The 16,574-nt window shown below is 43.0% G+C and overlaps 1 protein-coding gene across 4 annotated transcripts in view; it reads right to left on the bottom strand.

Annotated features, from left to right (window-relative positions):
* Positions 1–8,663: 8,663 nt before the first annotated feature.
* fbxw7 (F-box and WD repeat domain containing 7) overlaps positions 8,664–16,574 on the bottom strand; it is a 99,898-nt gene continuing 91,987 nt past the window's right edge. For all 4 annotated transcript variants that reach the window (XM_079159942.1, XM_079159943.1, XM_079159944.1 and 1 more), the window contains 4 exons: positions 16,130–16,311; positions 14,354–14,579; positions 13,180–13,390; positions 8,664–11,219 (listed from right to left, as the gene is read on the bottom strand). In XM_079159942.1, the coding sequence (XP_079016068.1) occupies positions 10,951–11,219; positions 13,180–13,390; positions 14,354–14,579; positions 16,130–16,311 (888 nt within the window). In that variant the 3' untranslated portion in view covers positions 8,664–10,950. The remainder of the gene's footprint in view (positions 11,220–13,179; positions 13,391–14,353; positions 14,580–16,129; positions 16,312–16,574) is intronic.

Below are 16,574 nucleotides of genomic sequence, written 5' to 3'. Positions count from 1 at the left end.
TAAGGTGATTAGACAAATCGAGAACAATGAGAATCAATAATGATTACGCAACGTTTTGGGGTAAATCACTCGTCTTGGAAGCTTTATCATACTGTTGGAGAAATACATCACATCCTGCAGAGTGACAGAAAGCCATTCTGTAGCAGGAATAATGTAGCAGAGAAGAGAATGGCAATGACTTCAGGTCACAGTGAGGTCACGAGGGGGTCGAGATCATTTATTGTCCCACGGATGGTCATCTTTCGTCTCTGGGCTCCAGGTAAAGTTGACTTCTGCTCTGAGGTCACACTGCTTTTCAACAACAAGCTTTTAAACTGAGCCTGAAGGTTCATTTTTGACCTTGACGAAAACAATTGTAGCTTTACTGGCTTTCTCCCGGGCATTAAACCGCATCTCACTGTCGCAATCAGCATATTAAGTTTGCTCAGTTTGCATCATGTGGCTGCAATATGACACGTCGGTCACATGATAACAGGTGTTAACTTGTATGTGCTAAACTAAGCTAATCGCCTCCAGCTCCATACTTTACACACAGCTGGGCGAGTGAGAGTATTCCAATTTGTTTTGTCCAATAAGTTGATATAATAAAGAGATGCTTTCCATCCCATTTGTATTGGGAAGCACCTTTTGATGCCTGTGAATTTAGCTGGCTTAGATTATTGCATCATTCAAAATGTAGCCTCTCGCATCTTTATTCAGTCCCGATCATTCCAATTCTCAAATTCGCTACCTGTTAATTACAGAATTGACTTAAAGATCTCGCTCTTAATGATCTGGCTCCAGATTATATATCTGACATGCTTCCAATTTATCCACCCAACAGATTTCAAAGGTCACTAGACAGATGTCTCCGTCAAATTCCCAGAGCTCAGTCTAAATCTGGCGACTGAGCGTTGAATGTTTATGCACCTAAAGCCTGGAACAGTCTGCCTGTTATTTTGACACAATCGTCATCTACTTCTGTGTGAATATATGACATGTCTGTCTCTATCTATGTTTTAACAAATTGTTATCACTGTGTAAAGCAGTTTTAATTGCTCTTGTATGCGATTGTGCTCTTCAAATTAACTAGAACATGTTGTCAAAACTAATTCAATGCTGCTGTGACCCCTAACAGGATAATAATCACACTGTTACATTGCAACACTTGACAGGAGCCATTTGCAGACTTGTGTTGGTCCCAGGTTGGAAGGAAGTGTTTCCTCCTGGGGAAAAGTGTGATCATGATGAAAGCCTACCAACGCGGCAGTCTTGGGAATCACTGCTGTGCAATATTTTGCAGATGGTGAGTATAATTAGTGGCCTTGTATTAAAGGCACTTTAAGTAATTGCTCCATTGCATCCTTCCTCTTTCTCTGTCTCTGGATAATATTTAACCTAGATAAAGTAATGCTTTCTCCCCCCAATCATTCCAAGGGAACTGGCTTACCTCTGCAGTCCAACTTTGGATAAACCTCTGGTTCTTATTCTCCTCGGCCGGGTATATTTTTATCCATTGTTTTAAAAGAACATATCATGAGAAACCTAAATTTTTTTGCAGAGGCTTGTGCATATACACTTGGGTTTCTGGAGCCCACAAACTATGAAATAAGAAAACCCCGTCAGTTTTTCTGTGAGCTGCCTAGATCAGAAAACATGTCATTCTAAAAAAGTCATTCAGCTTTGGCTTCCCTTCCTACAGTATGTCACATGCAGGCCCATCAGAATACATCGCCCCCATATTAGTATCTCCACAGCTTGAGAACTACTTTCCATAGGCGCTCCATATTTTTCTTGCAAGCAGGAATGTGCGCTTGCATGTATTTGACTGTCCAACGCATCTCAGAGTAGCTTTGCAGCAAAAGTTGTGTCTGCTTCAACTTTCTTTTGCCGGACGCCCCCGCATTGTTTTGATGGAGTCCCCTCTCCATAGACGGACTGGCTCTGTTTGAATTGAATAAGTAGGGCTGCATTTTTCACGCAGGGCTCAATCAGTCTGAATGTGACTTTTACGGAGCAGCTTGTTTCATGTCGGCACTCGCCTCCACCTGCTGAACCTTTATTCTGTCCTTATATACACTTGAATCGGCCCAACCACCGAACATAACGGCCCATGTCTTCAGTCATAAGATAAAAAGTCGGTCGCTACGCTTACTGCATACTGTGAGTACAATGTTCTCATAACTGATACAAATAATGGCCTAAACTATGAAAATAAGACCCAAGTTTAAGAAAGTGAAATACTCTTTAAACATGAGACACAGAATTTTGCAGGAGGTCAGGGCACAGGGACTCCGTTGAGTCATAAGCGTGCTCCAGAAGAGCTTGTCATGCCCGAGCTTTGCCTGCAGCAGTCTCATGCTCTGCGTCTCCTGCCAAACCACAGCGGGCAAAGGCAGGCGAGCACCAGCAACAACCTCCACACACACACACACACACACACACACACACACACACACACACACACACACACACACACACACACACACACACACACACACACACACACACACACACACACACACACACAGGAGCACAGAACTTGCTTAAACAGGCAAACAGAGCGGATACAATTGCGTTTTCCAGACATCTAATCAGTTAAAGATTAGACATTTCTGTTCCACATTCATGCGAACAGAATAAATGTGTCTCTGAAATGTTCACTCTGTCCTCTGTTGCAGAAAATTGGCCGCATAATTAGCACTTGAGGACGACACCACAGGTGAATTTGCTTACTCATCTACTCTGCAGATAAATGAGAGCACACACCGTTGCACACCTTGTGCTCATCAGTTACCCGAGTGAGACAGGTGGTGCTGGATAGTCAGCGTGTGTGCGCCCTCTCCCTAGCAGTATGTGCTGGCATCCTCCCCTGCCATACTTTCGCCGCCTACGCACACGAGTGTTGCAGATGGGCTCTGGTGTAGCGTGAAGCCGAATGCTCCTTTATAGTCCTCCACGGTAGGAAAACACATTTTTTACTTTCCCACTTTTAGATCTGACAAACTCAAGGTCCCAATACTAACAAGAGTTCACTTGCACCACAAACTACTGACACAACTGCATTTCGCTGTCTTTGTTCTTGTACTCTATGCAATGACAATACATTTCAATTCATCTAAACTAGAATTTGTCCAACCAAACATGCCAAGCTTTCCACTGTCATAAGTGAGGAAATGTTTTTTCCCCCCGATACTTAAAGTGTATGTCTGGACTTATAGGGCCTCAACACACTGTCGGATAACAACGATCTTGCAGGTTAATTGCATCTTGCACGGTGTCATGTCGCACTTTCCAAGATGGGTATAACGAAATCTTGGTTGCAATCTGTGTCTGACTGTAACAATATACATTTTGAGACATATAAGCAGAGACACATTAGTAAGTCATCCATCTTTGATGCTGTTATTCAGCCATAGTGAGGGCACAAAATGTAGTGCGATGTCGGCCAGCGTATTGTACGTCACGTCATGCCGTAGTCCAATTGGTTTGATTTTAGACGTGAGTTGTAGCCACAATTTCTGACCTATGTGGAAGTACAGTATCTCCCACTCTGCACCGTTTTGCAGTAACATCCAGAGATTTCACCACCTCTCCCTCACTATTGTCATCTTTCGTGAGGGAGCCCAAAATGACATCGTGAAGAGGCGTTAAATTATCCAGGTCATAGGATAACAGTGCTAGAATTACTCACTCACAGATAAGACCATCCTGACATCCTCTTTCCTCAGGCAGTTTCACACCAATTCTTGGCATAACTCGCGCGGCTCTGATGACTCACGTGACTGCCACGGGACCTTGATGACCGTCAGGTCATGTTAATAATGTGAACAACCATAAAAAAAAAAGGTTACAATTCCTGGGACAGAAGAGAAGCACCTCTTGGGTGAGTAACAAAACATCTTTAAGATTGAAGTACGTCTAGACAACAAAGCTCTGCCACTGATACTCGTTACAGTGTTGAAACCCTAGATGTCATATTTGTGTCGCTGCACCATTTGATCAAACAGATTTTTCTAGACGTCTCGTACTTTATGTGACATGTCTCTCTATAATTCAGCCACACATGGTTGGTAATTTATTTGCAACATTTTGACTATGATTTAAAATAAATGTCTAGCGTTTGGTGGTCCGTGGGATTGTCAGTGATATGAATGAACGACCGCCGCAGTTTTTCCTCCCGCTGTCAGGTTCTTGATGCTGAAGAAGTGTCATAAATCCCATCAGGGCAATCAAAGAGTTTCCAGCTGACCTGATCTGCCTCGTATTCACCAGTCTGTTATTAACCTTGCCTGATTTGAAGAGAGAGAGAGAGAGAGAAAAGATGGATGAATATTTCTGCTTCTTGCTCTCTTTCCCAGGATTATTGTAGTCAAGAATGGCTCCGACACATCTCATTATGAGACACAAAATGTGATTCGGTGCGCTGCTGAGCTGTGAGCAAACAGAGGAATTCATTCAAATTGCCAATTTTGACAATGACGAACCTGGCATTTCAATTGGGTTTTGAAGAACTGCAGCTAGGGAGCAAGACGTGTGTAAAGGACGGAAAGGTCAGATTTGTCAACTTCACACCCTTTCAGTTGACTTGAGTGAACACGCTGACCTCCCAGAGGGCAACCGTCAAGATTAATGGTCAACATCAGCTCCCTGAAAGAAACAAAGGCAGTTTAGATCCTCTTATGTGTGTTTGCATGGATCAATGGTGAGCTCTAATACTGTACCTTCATTCGGCATCATCCATTGACAGCAGGTTATGGTGATTAAGTGTTCCTTTATCAGTTCTCGGGCTACAACAAAGGTCCAAAATAGGATTAAGCGGAGACGTGAAACACTACCACTGCTAATGCTACGGCCCTTTGAGAATCTACTGGCAATGAGAAGAGCCACGATGCTGCAGGGCAGGATTATGGAACAAAGAGATGGAGGGATATGGAAGGAGGTGTGGGAGCCCCCCCCCCCCCCTTCTCCACCTGTTTTTCATCTTGACATCCAAACCCCTTGAATGCTTCCCGTACCATCAAATTGTGCTCTGTGAGGCAGCATCCCTCACTCCTTTATCTATCCCTCATGTCCGTGGCGTGTTGTTTGTCGCCGGATGAGTCAGTGCTGAGCGGCAACAGAAGATGTGGTTCTTTCAAGTGGCGAGCGCAGCGAGAGGGACGTTCATTCATCAAGACGAAGTGCAGTGCAATCGAGGCAGTAAGCGTAAGTTAGATTAATGGCTAATAACCTCAAGGAGGGAGATGATTCATCACATCCTAAAATTAAGTTCATTAAAGAACTGCCTGTGGACATACATCAGTGTCTCCTACTCCGGATGATCTTGTTTGCTACAGTAAACCTGCAAGAAAAATATATTTAACAAGTTATTTCCTCAAAAATACATACTGTAAGGCTGCAACTTAGAATCAATGAATCAAAGTATAAATGATGAACATAATACTAACGATATGTTTCTTGCTGTACAGAAAAGTAAATAAGTACTGTACTTATAATTTTGAGGTATTTGTACATTACTTAAGTATTTAGTTTGTAAGGGAAACATTTTATTTGCGTAACTTTGTTTCTTTACCCAGTTTGGTCTGACTTGTCTGGCTGGGTGGGCGGTGATCGTCTCAAGGTCTGTTCCCCTTGAATGAATCCAATCCTCTCGCTTCATTCTCCGATCTTGATGAGTGTGTTCTGTCTTATGCCATAAGTGCTCAATTAATGCAAGAAAAGACAACAAATTAAGAGGCAAATGTAACAAAATTCATGGGAGCGACCTGCCGCAGCATGTACATGCGCCGCAGTCACCATTTTCATTACATTCGTCCACATTCCACACTGATTTATTTCATGACATTTTTCAAAATACTATACATGCACTTTTTCATGATCATTATTGACATATTATAAAAAAAAATTTCATTTCTTTTTAATATACCATTTTTTATGTCCTACATACTATACTATGACTTTTTTCATATTTTCCAACATACTATACTGTATTTATTCCTGACTTTTTTTCATATTATATTATTCATGACATATTTCAACACTATATACCAAGACATTTTTAGACATACCATACTATGAATATTTTCATAACAATTGTCAACATACTATATACTACGGCATTTTATGACATACTATACTTTGACTTTTTTATGTCTTTTTCATGGCATACTAAACTAGGGTTTTTATTGCGCCATTAGTCGACATACTATGTTTTTCATTATACTTTTTGACGTATTATACTATCAATTATTGATGAAATATTACAACAATACATATGACTTTTTCCATAATATCTTTCGACATACGCCTCTGAGCTTCCTGCAGCGTGTCGATGTGGTCCATGGTCGGAGCCGAGGATTCTCTGCAGCTTTGATGACTCGTTGAAGAGATTTTCTGTCAGCCTGGGTTGTGCCACACCCAAACCACACGATGAGCCCGCTGGTGAGAAAGCTCTCACTGAGCCCTCTGTAGGCTCGGGTGAGGGGCTGATGGCTGAGTCCGGCCTTCTTCAGCAGCCTGATGAAATAAAGCCGCCGCTGGGCTTTCTTCACTGTTGCAACAGGCCCAGAAACGTGCAACTGTCAGCAGACTCCACCTCAGTCCCCTTGATGGTGAGAAGCTGCAGAGAGGAGGCTATCCACCTGAAGAAATTAGGTCTTTTTTTTTGGACATATTTTGGCATTTTAGTGACTTTTATTGACATTTGTTTTTTTCCATGACTCTTTGAAATACTATGGCTTTTTTTACTTACTATACTATGGCTCTTTTATGACATACTATACTTTTAAACATACTATATTGTGGCATTTTTAAGATATACTACACTTTGTCTTTTTAGGATTTTCTTTCAATACACTATAGCTTTTTATGACTATGGTTTTTTTATGACATACTTATAGTGCTCATCATATTTTCCCAGAGCCCAAGGTCATATCTTCTTGTTTTGTAGGACCAACAGTCCAAAACCCAAATGTATTTAATTTACAGCTTCTATAATCCAGAGACGAGCAGCAAAACCTCGCATTGGAGAAGCTGCAACCTTGCTTTAAAAAAATTACTAGAATGATTGATCTTCTATGAAAATTGTTGGAGATTTAAATTCTGGCTATTGGCTTTAGCCCTTTTTTTAAAATCATGGATTTGTTGAAGCATTTTGTGTCTGTGTCTGAAACCCGAAAACGCATCAACACATACTGTATAAACTAGATTACTCTTCTCCATGACCAGTCAGTGGAGCGGAGCTGCTGCTTACACAACACATGAGCCGAGCCTGGGAACAAACAGGCGCTCAGAAGTAACCCTGCCAACCAAAGTGGAAACTCCCCCACGCGTCCATTCATGTGAGGATGTACAGCCATCGCCGCTTCCTCACAATACCGTTTGTACGGCGAGGCCACACTGAGCTCCGAGGCCCCCGGCCAGAGACGAGCTATCACTAGGCAACAGGCAGGAAGGGAATCCGCAGCACAGACTCAGTTACTGCTGCTACAGCGAGCCGTTTGGGCTCGTGACGGAGAACGGGCTGGATATCATGGACACTGGCCAAAAACACAGAGGGTCACATTGAATTTGGTCATCTTCATGGTGCTTTAGATGCAGCAGCAGGAAGCAACATGTTGTTCTTCTGTTCTGGCTTCAGTGAAGCTAGAATCGCACATATCTCAACAGGTTGGAAAACAAGAATTAAATTAAGGACAAACATATTTTCAGGGGGAAGATTAATCTCTGGGGATTAAAAAAAAAAGATGATTCTCATATTTGGTCGGACTCTTCAGGTTACCTTCATTCCGCTGTCCTCAACAAGTTAAATGGCAGTTTAACAAAGGACAATAACGATGTCTACCGTAAGTATATCCTAACCCTTACAGTGTCAGAAATATGTTTGATATTTGGTGCAGGGAATAAGTTTCCCCCAAACCATTGAAGCCATTCACAGCACATTGACTGTGATTCAGATTCAGGCTATTTTTCTATTTTGCCAAAACACATCATTAGCATTATAGCTGCAACTAAAAATATATATTTTTGATAAACAGATTGTGAAATTTTCAAAACCCAAAGCTGCATCTTTAAGTTTAACATTCACAATTCCTCACATTTGAGGAGCAGGTAACCGGTGGATTGTTTTGCTCGATAAATCACTGAAATAATAGATTATCATAATTACACAACTTTTAGTTCATTAATTTGGATTTGAATGAGTTCTCCGTGCGACGGTAAAGTAACTACAGTATACTTACCTTGAGCTCTACAACAGTACCCATCTGGTCGATCGCATCAATAATCTAAATATTCTCATTATTATTTTTGAGAGTTCATCCCAGTTAATATCCTGACTCTGAGAGACAGAGCTTGGTCAAGGTTGGGAACTGTTGCTATTAAAGACAGTTAAGACTTTATGTAACAAATTGTACAATTTAAATGAACTTGAGTTGACAAACGGGACTGAAAAATGGCAGAAAAAACAAAAAATGTGTGATCTATAAAGTAAATAATTCTGTTCTCAGTCAAACTGGAGATGAATGAAGAGACTCTTACCTGATAAACATTACCAGGTTCTGCTGAATTTGAGGGTCGTCATACATCATTTGCAGAGATCAATTTGGTCTGCACTCTAATACACGTTAGAAGTATTCCCTCGTGGATGTACTTAACCAAATAATTTGCTTTATTGAACATATAAGATGCCTTCACACAGGTAACAAAAACAGACAACCGATATGCTTGAAATGAAAAAAGAAAAACCCACATTTTATTGCACTTAAGTTATAAGAAAATAAAATTCTAAGTGAATCAAACAAATACACAATCCCTTTAAGGTTTTTTCTGTCTGTTTTCTTTTTTGCCAGGCAGTTTACATTAACTGAAAAAATAAAACACCTGCAACAAATCTGATTTCTCAAACCAGATCATAAATTAAAACAGAGGGAGAAAACAACGAGAGGAGATAGAGCAAGATTGTTTTCTTTTTTTTTCTTTTTTAATATACAGTGTTATACCACTTTCACAGTTCAGCTTGAGTTGTGACTCTTGGAGATTGAGACGATTTTTCGTTTGGCTACAATGTTTCTGTTCACGTTTGTTGCCTTTTTGTGTTTTTATTCCCCCCCCCCCCCCCCTCCTCCTCACTGACAATCCTCGAGGCAGAGCAGCCCGGCCCGGAGGTTTGAACTGCAACACATGTAACACTAAAGACTCCTGGCAGCTCGACCCGTCGGTTGATGCTTGTGATGGTCTCCTCTGTCGCTTCAGACATCTTTGAATTGAACAACAATCACACACGGATACGGACAGTTCTTTCATTCACGTGTTAAAATCGATACATCCGCTAGTTTTTTTTTGTTTTTTTTCCTTTTCCTTTGCCAGTCCACACACAGCATTTGTACATTTCCCCAAAGAACAGGCTGAAAGAGCGTTGTCCCAAGGAATGTGTTTACAAGTTGCCCGTTAACACGCTAACACACGCACTCATGCACACGCACGCACGCCGACAGTGTACATCCCCTCGTTTCCTCTCAGCAGGCGATCCCCCGTCAGTATCTGTCGGACGCGCTCCCCTCCTCTCTCAGCCTCGTAGAGGCACGTTTGGCTCGAGTTTCAGTGGCAAAAACAAACAAAATAAAACAAAAAAGTTGGATGTTATCTTTTGTGATCTTTTTGTTCCTTAAAGTCCAAACATATAGAGTTCAATTTGGAATTTTGCCTGGGACTAAAACGTCACAGCAAGTAAAAGTTCCATCTCTCTCTTTTTTTTTCCGTTCATCTAGCAGCATAAATACAGTTTGGCCACTGGGAGAAAACAGTAGAGGGGAAGGGGCTGGGGGGGGTTCGGGGGCATTGATCCACAGCGCTTAGAGGGAAGAACCGTTACTTCTTCTCGTCACAGCGCTGGCACTGAGAAAACCGCCCCAGCTAGACTGAAAACCTCTGGACAGCACGGATGTTTTACGTGGAGACGGAGCTCCAAACTCAGGTATGTAGAAAAAAAGTAAAGGAAGAACAAACAACTCAAAAAAAAAAAAAAAAACCATGTGACATAATGACAGCAAACCTAAACAGAGCAGGTTATTAATACTGGGATTTGTTGCTTTTGGCAACGGCAAAGAAAGAAGAAAAAAAAAAAACCAAACGTGAGTGAAACCCCTTTCATATGATAAACCAAGAACGTGTTGAAATTCACAGTTGTGTTTGTGTGCGATATTGTAAAGAAAACCGAGTGTAGAACAATAAGAACGGAAATGGAGTGACAAGAAACGAGCCTGATTACAGGCCGAAGCCTCCAACCGCCTGCTCTCCTTTACAACAAGCGGCTCTTTCGGTGCAACTGTGTGTGTGGAAATTTTACCTTTTTAAATGTCTCCCACCTTCCTCAATCTTTTCCTACAGTGAATGTTTTCCGGTTGGCCGTTTGAGTGTATGAGTGTGTGTGTGTGTGTGTGTGTGTGTGGGGGGGGTCTTTTAAAAAATAATATATCTCTGTACATCTCAAAATCTGTCAGGCTTGAGCGAAACCAAGTCTCTGTGCAAAGCGGACCCCCGAACCGAAATGGTTGAGAGTCACTTCAAAAGAGTTCAGTCGTCATCAGTCGTTCTTCCTCTCTTCTTCCTCCCAGCCGATCGAGGGACTGACCGGTGGAGCCCCGGCGCCTCGTTTCCAGCCCGATCCCCTCCGACTCCACCGCGTACTGGTGGTAGGGGGTCGAAAGCGGGGGGCTGAACACGTGTGAGGGTCTGTGGCTCTGTCAGTAACATTTGCCCTAAAGGGGGGGGGGGGGGGGGGGGGGGAGTTAATGGTAGAGGACAGGACAGCCCACTGTCAGTGGTGGTAGTTGTAGATTTTGCGAGTGTGGGTGCAGAGCTCTGGGCTTTGGCCCTCCGGTTTCTAGGTGCCTCATCTCCCCCATCCCCTCTCCATTCCTTCCTCTCCGCGGTTCGCTCTCTTCGTCCTTCCCCCACCGCGTCCCCCTCTCACTTCATGTCCACGTCAAAGTCCAGCACCAGCAGCTTGGTCTCCTCTGTGCCGTTGCGGCTGCCCACCGCGCACACCAGCTTGGTGTTGGAGGCTCGGATGCGCCACACCACACCGCCGCTGCCGCCGCTCTCCAGAGTCACGAGGTTTCGGATGAACTCGCCCGTCTTCAGGTCCCACAGTTTAACTGTGCCGTCGTCCGAGCTGGTGATGACAAAGTTCTTGTTGAACTGGAGGCACGTCACGGCGCTCTGGTGCTTGTGGGGACCTGAACACACAGAGAAACAGATTCTTAGAAGAGACACTTAACTGCATTCCTACCAGACGAACCGCAGTCTCTACCTCCACTAAACGATCTCATGCCTGGGCCTCTGTAGTTCCTGCTACAATTTAGTCCAAAACAGCCATTTGTAATAAATAGAGTAATGTAGTGGGTATAGAGACGTGGATGGGTGAATTTGAAATGAGAATGTTGGATACCGAATAAATAACTCAAAACCTCTGAGACACAAAAGGAGAATTCACCTCTTTTACTCCTGAAGCTATTGTGACAGTGTAGTCTAGAGTTCCTACTGTAGGCAGGCTTTAGGACTCGGGCTGTCACTGTCACAGAGGCTTAGGAGCTCCAGCTACACCTCCGTCTGCTGTGTGTTTGTGTGCTGGTAGCTGGCAGGATGCCACACTTTAAGTGAAGATGGTGGCTGTTACTGCCTTCACTGAGGTGACTTTATTTGTGACTCTACGCGTGCGGTGACTTAAGATTCCCCTAAGGGCTTGAAAATGATATCTTAATTAAATCAATTAGGGCGACACAAAGTACAAACAAGCGCAGAATCAAGTGCTGGCAAATTAACTGCTTTTATTATTTATTTATTTTTAACCGGAGGTTGCTATAGTAGCTATTTCATTCAGACAAATTCAATTTCTTTCCGCTTTCACAATCCATTTGAAGAGAATTTTCTTTTGAAATCTCACCATCAACGCGCTTTCACATATTTTCCATTTCTGTCTCCAGTTAGTTCAAAGGCTGCGATACTTACTCGAGTATTCAATAGTGCTGTGCACCAACCCCCAACATGCCTGCCTCTCTCCTCCCCTCCCGGCATTAGCACAACAAAGCCTGCTCCATCATTACCTATGCGCTCTTCAGCTGACAGTGACGACCTTGTTGTCGGCCCATTGTCTTATCAAAACACGCTAATGAATGGCAGAAATTGTCCGCTGACCTAATTATACGACCTACAAAGTCCCCCGGCCTTCATCCCTTCACTGTAGTCACCCCCTCTTTACAGGACACACACACACACACACACACACACCCTCCCCCCGTTCCGTCGTATCCCTCCCCTCTGTCTTCAGACTCTCACTAGGGCATCCCTTTGTTAGCGGGTGCGTGTGTTGGTGTTTGTAGAACTAGCATGGAGGGTTGTAGTTTGCTAATGAGGGTATTTAGGGGCGGGGGGCGCTGGTGGTTACGGCAGCTATTCAGCAAAGGATTTCCAACTTCCTGTGAGGCACCAGTGCTGCTGCTGCTGCTGCTAATGGGGTTTGAACTATTCAAACAGACACAAAGGAAATGAGAGCGTAATCAGGACCAGCGGGTCCACAAGGTGTTGGCTCCGTCCTGCCACACACAGACAGGTCATTTATATAGTGTGGATTCTAATTGGACGGTCAGTTTCAAGCTAAGTCCCATCGTGTGTGTGCTTTTTTGTTGTTGCTCAAGGCTGCTATCGCCATTTAAGTCACACGTTTACAGTTAAGTGTACATCTGAATGATTTTGCAGCCCTTTGCACAAACACCACTGTGCACAGTCTACACTATAACGTAAAGCAAGACTGTAATCCAAACATTGTTGTAGTGTACTGTATGGCAACATTCAAGAAACATGGTGCAGGAAGATACTAACTACTCGTACCATATATATATATAAAAAAAAACTACAATAGACTTAAAAGGGAATGTATGATTTTATGTACTGATTTTTTAACTGGATATTTTAAAAAGTCTTACATTTGAAATTATGTAAATGACATTAATAAAGCAGCAAACAACCATTTGCTATGTAAAGATATAGTGACGTAATGTCTACCTGAGTACAGAATGAAGTCACCCTTTCTCCGTTTGTGTTGTAATCCGAGCTTCTCTGCGTTTGGTTTACAAAGACAGTCAAGCTGCGCGTGCACACCTACTTAACACCGAACTGAACCTGGGATGGCAGACTCACCTTGCAGTGTTTGCAGGCACTGGCCCGTCTTGATGTCCCAGATCTTGACGGTGGAGTCTGCGTTGCCTGAGACCAGGATGTTGTCTTTGAGCTCCATGCCGCTGGTGAGGGACTGATGCCCCGTCAGCGTGTGGATGCAGTTGCCCGTCTCCACGTCCCAGACCCTTATAGACGTGTCCAAAGAGCCACTCACCACGTGGATCCCATCAAACTAGAAGGCAGAGGGGGATCAAAAGTTCAGCCTCCACACTCGTTTTCCCGTTCTGAAAGCAGACTGAATGTTGATGAAATTCATTTTAAACGGACTGAAAATCAAGCTGCCACTTCAAGATGACAGTAAACGTCACTTTGACTTGCAGCCGAGGCAGCAGCGGCATACTTTCTATTTCTATTAACAAACTTAAGATGAAACCCATTGAAATGAATGAATTTCATTGATCTGTGTGAAACTTTCCCTTGTATTCACACGTCCAATAGTGGAGCATCAACACTTTAAAAAGCCGAGCGATGCAGCGTGCTACAAAAACCAATCTATCAGCGCAGTAAACAGCCTCCTCTCTGAGGCTGATGGCACCAGCTGAAAGTGCACCGTAATCACACAGAGTGGGTGAGAGGACATCTTAGAGGACACAGAGGCATGAATTTAAAACAACCACACACACACACACACACACACGTTTGGAAAGGCTGCATTAAACATTTAAAAACAGTAGATAAAAATGAGCAAGACAGATAAAAACGTTGGTGCAATCACATTACATTGACTTGTTTATGACCTTTTGTGTGCCACATTGACAAAGCAACAACCTTCCATAGAGAAGAAATATGTTCACTCTGCGACTCCCACATCTAACTGTTACCAACTGACAAAATCGATTGCTTTGGTGGTGCAATATTTTCCAGTTTGAACTAGATACAATTAACTTTTAATGGTGCAACCCTTTTAATCCAATGATTTAATTTCAACCTAACCAGATACTTTTTAAGACCTCAGGAAGGACTTCAAGTACAAACTGGATTTATGAATAGCTGTCTGTATTACGTAATGCAGATTGTGCAGGTCCAGCCTGAAATGGATGTATGCATTTGATGTACAAATGGAGAAACGCAACACAGAGCATCCTTTTTTTTTTTTTGTTGCCACCCTGCTGAATGCGTGTCTGAAGCTGCTCACCTGTAACGAGTACACTCTGTTGGTGTGGCCCTGCAGCGTGTGGAGGCAGGTCTCTGTTTCGGGGTCCCACACTTTCACCATGAAGTCGTAGGCACCGCTGACCACCCGCCGCCCGTCATACTGGACGCATCGCACGGCCGCCACGTGGCCCATGAGGACGTGTAAACACTGACCTGTCTCAATGTCCCAGACGCGCAGCGTGGCGTCGCGAGAGCCACTGACCACCCTGAGAGAAAACCAGAGAGACACGACGAGTCAGACACACGTGGTAAAACACGACGCTTTAAGAGACTGTTGACTGTAAAGAGTCTGGATGCAGCAACTAAGTTAAAACTGTTGTGAAGTCTTAATGTCGAGCTTCACTTTGCCACATGAGTAACAGATTCAGTAAGATTGAATTCAGTAGTCGACACAACACTTTGATTCATACTGTGGCAGCTGCATTGACAGGATAATGAGACCGGTATGAACATTTTCTTTCACTCTCTTTGCGTAACCTACAGAGTCACACTCGTGTTCATACTTGAAAGCACAAAAACAACCATTTAACTCTTAACAGCCGCCCTCCAGCAGTGTCTTCACCCCCGGAATGGAAAAAATAAATAATAATACATATATTACAGGTTATAGATGGAAAACTCCCCTTTAGGGTGACATTTTTTGTCCCGAGGATATCATTCGTTAGTATTTAAAAAAGAGACGCATAGGAATTTAAATCTGGTGAATGATCGACACCGCTTTCCTTCATATTCATCAGCTACAGCCTGAGACAGACATTCCTCCATATTCTAAAATGATTTCTATTTAAAAAAAAAAACATGCAGTAAATACACTCGTAACATACTCTATTTGTAAAAGGCCTCACAGCACTACATGGATGGAAATCACCAGCATGTTGTTCACCGTCTGCCTGCAGCATTTCCACTGAGTGAGTAATCAAATGCTATACACAAAAACCTTGGTGGGCCCTAAGGCTAAGAGAGCACTTTGAGTCTCCGGAGTGTAATACTAAGTGAATGAGTGAGCAGCAGTTCACTTAGGACGGCTCACAGGGTCTATTTAATCTCCAAGAGACCACATGCTCACTTTCATAGAGATACTGTCCTCTTACAATGTTGCAGAGATGCTCTTTTTGCTTGGTGGCATCGCCGTGAAGTCTGGCGTTATGATTCTAATGATAACAGAGGACATGGGCACATTAAAGGGAATAGTCCACGTGCTTATTCGTTTTCAACAAAACAAGATATAAAATGTTATTTGGTGAACTTTAGAGGTGCTGGTCAGCGGATTTTATTACCTTTGGACAGAGCCAGTCTAGCCGTTTCCCCCCGGCTTCCAGTTTCTATGCTAAGCTAAGCTAAGATTCGCTGGGAACAACTTCATATTCAACATACAGACTATACGATCAATATCTCTCGCATCCCTACTTAACTATTTCTTGAAGAGAAATCATTTTTTACAAATAAACCTATCGATGGATGTGCCGGTTTGCAACAAAATTATTTGTAAAGCTCACTAATTAACATGTTAATGGGTTTATTTAGGGCCGCTATTAATTATTTTAATTTCTCTCGGCCCATTATCTCCTCAATTAACAGATGTTTGTCATAAAAAAAAGTGAATAATAGCCATCAGACTGAAGCTGTATGTTCCGTATAACCAACAGAACAAAGCCCAAAGATAAAAACCTTAAACATTAATATTCTGTTGATCAACTCATCAATTAATAAATGTACTCTTTCAGCTCTATATGCATTAGTGAAATCTGCCCCGTACCTTTTCTCATGTAGGTGCATGCAGCGCACTGTTGAGGTATGCCCATAGAGGGTGTGGATACATTCGCCTGTCTCTGCGTTCCAGACCTTGAGTGTGCGATCAGTGGAGCCGCTGATTATGATGTTGTCTCGCATCTGGGATGACCACACGCCCCCTGTGTGGCCCACCAACGTGCGCAGACACTGAAAAGATCGCAGAAGAAGAAGAAGTCGTCTCGATCAGTATGTTTCTCACAGCTACTGCAGACGTCGGATCAGAGAAAAGTCAGTTTCAAAAGACATTCAGGTTGGTTTCATTCATGTACATCACATTGGAGTGGGTACAATCACATTTGCACATTTTCCCCACTGTGACCTCCTACTGCCTTCAGGGGGGGAAAAAAGACACGAAAAGTGAAATGTATGTGACCTTTTCAGGGAAAGAAGAAGCCAGTCGTTGAATACCT

The sequence above is a fragment of the Pholis gunnellus genome (assembly GCF_910591455.1).
Source record: "Pholis gunnellus genome assembly, chromosome: 5".
NCBI classification, from domain to species: domain Eukaryota; kingdom Metazoa; phylum Chordata; class Actinopteri; order Perciformes; family Pholidae; genus Pholis; species Pholis gunnellus.
Note: the sequence above shows the minus strand (reverse complement) of the source record. Positions and strands in the feature narration are given on the sequence as shown.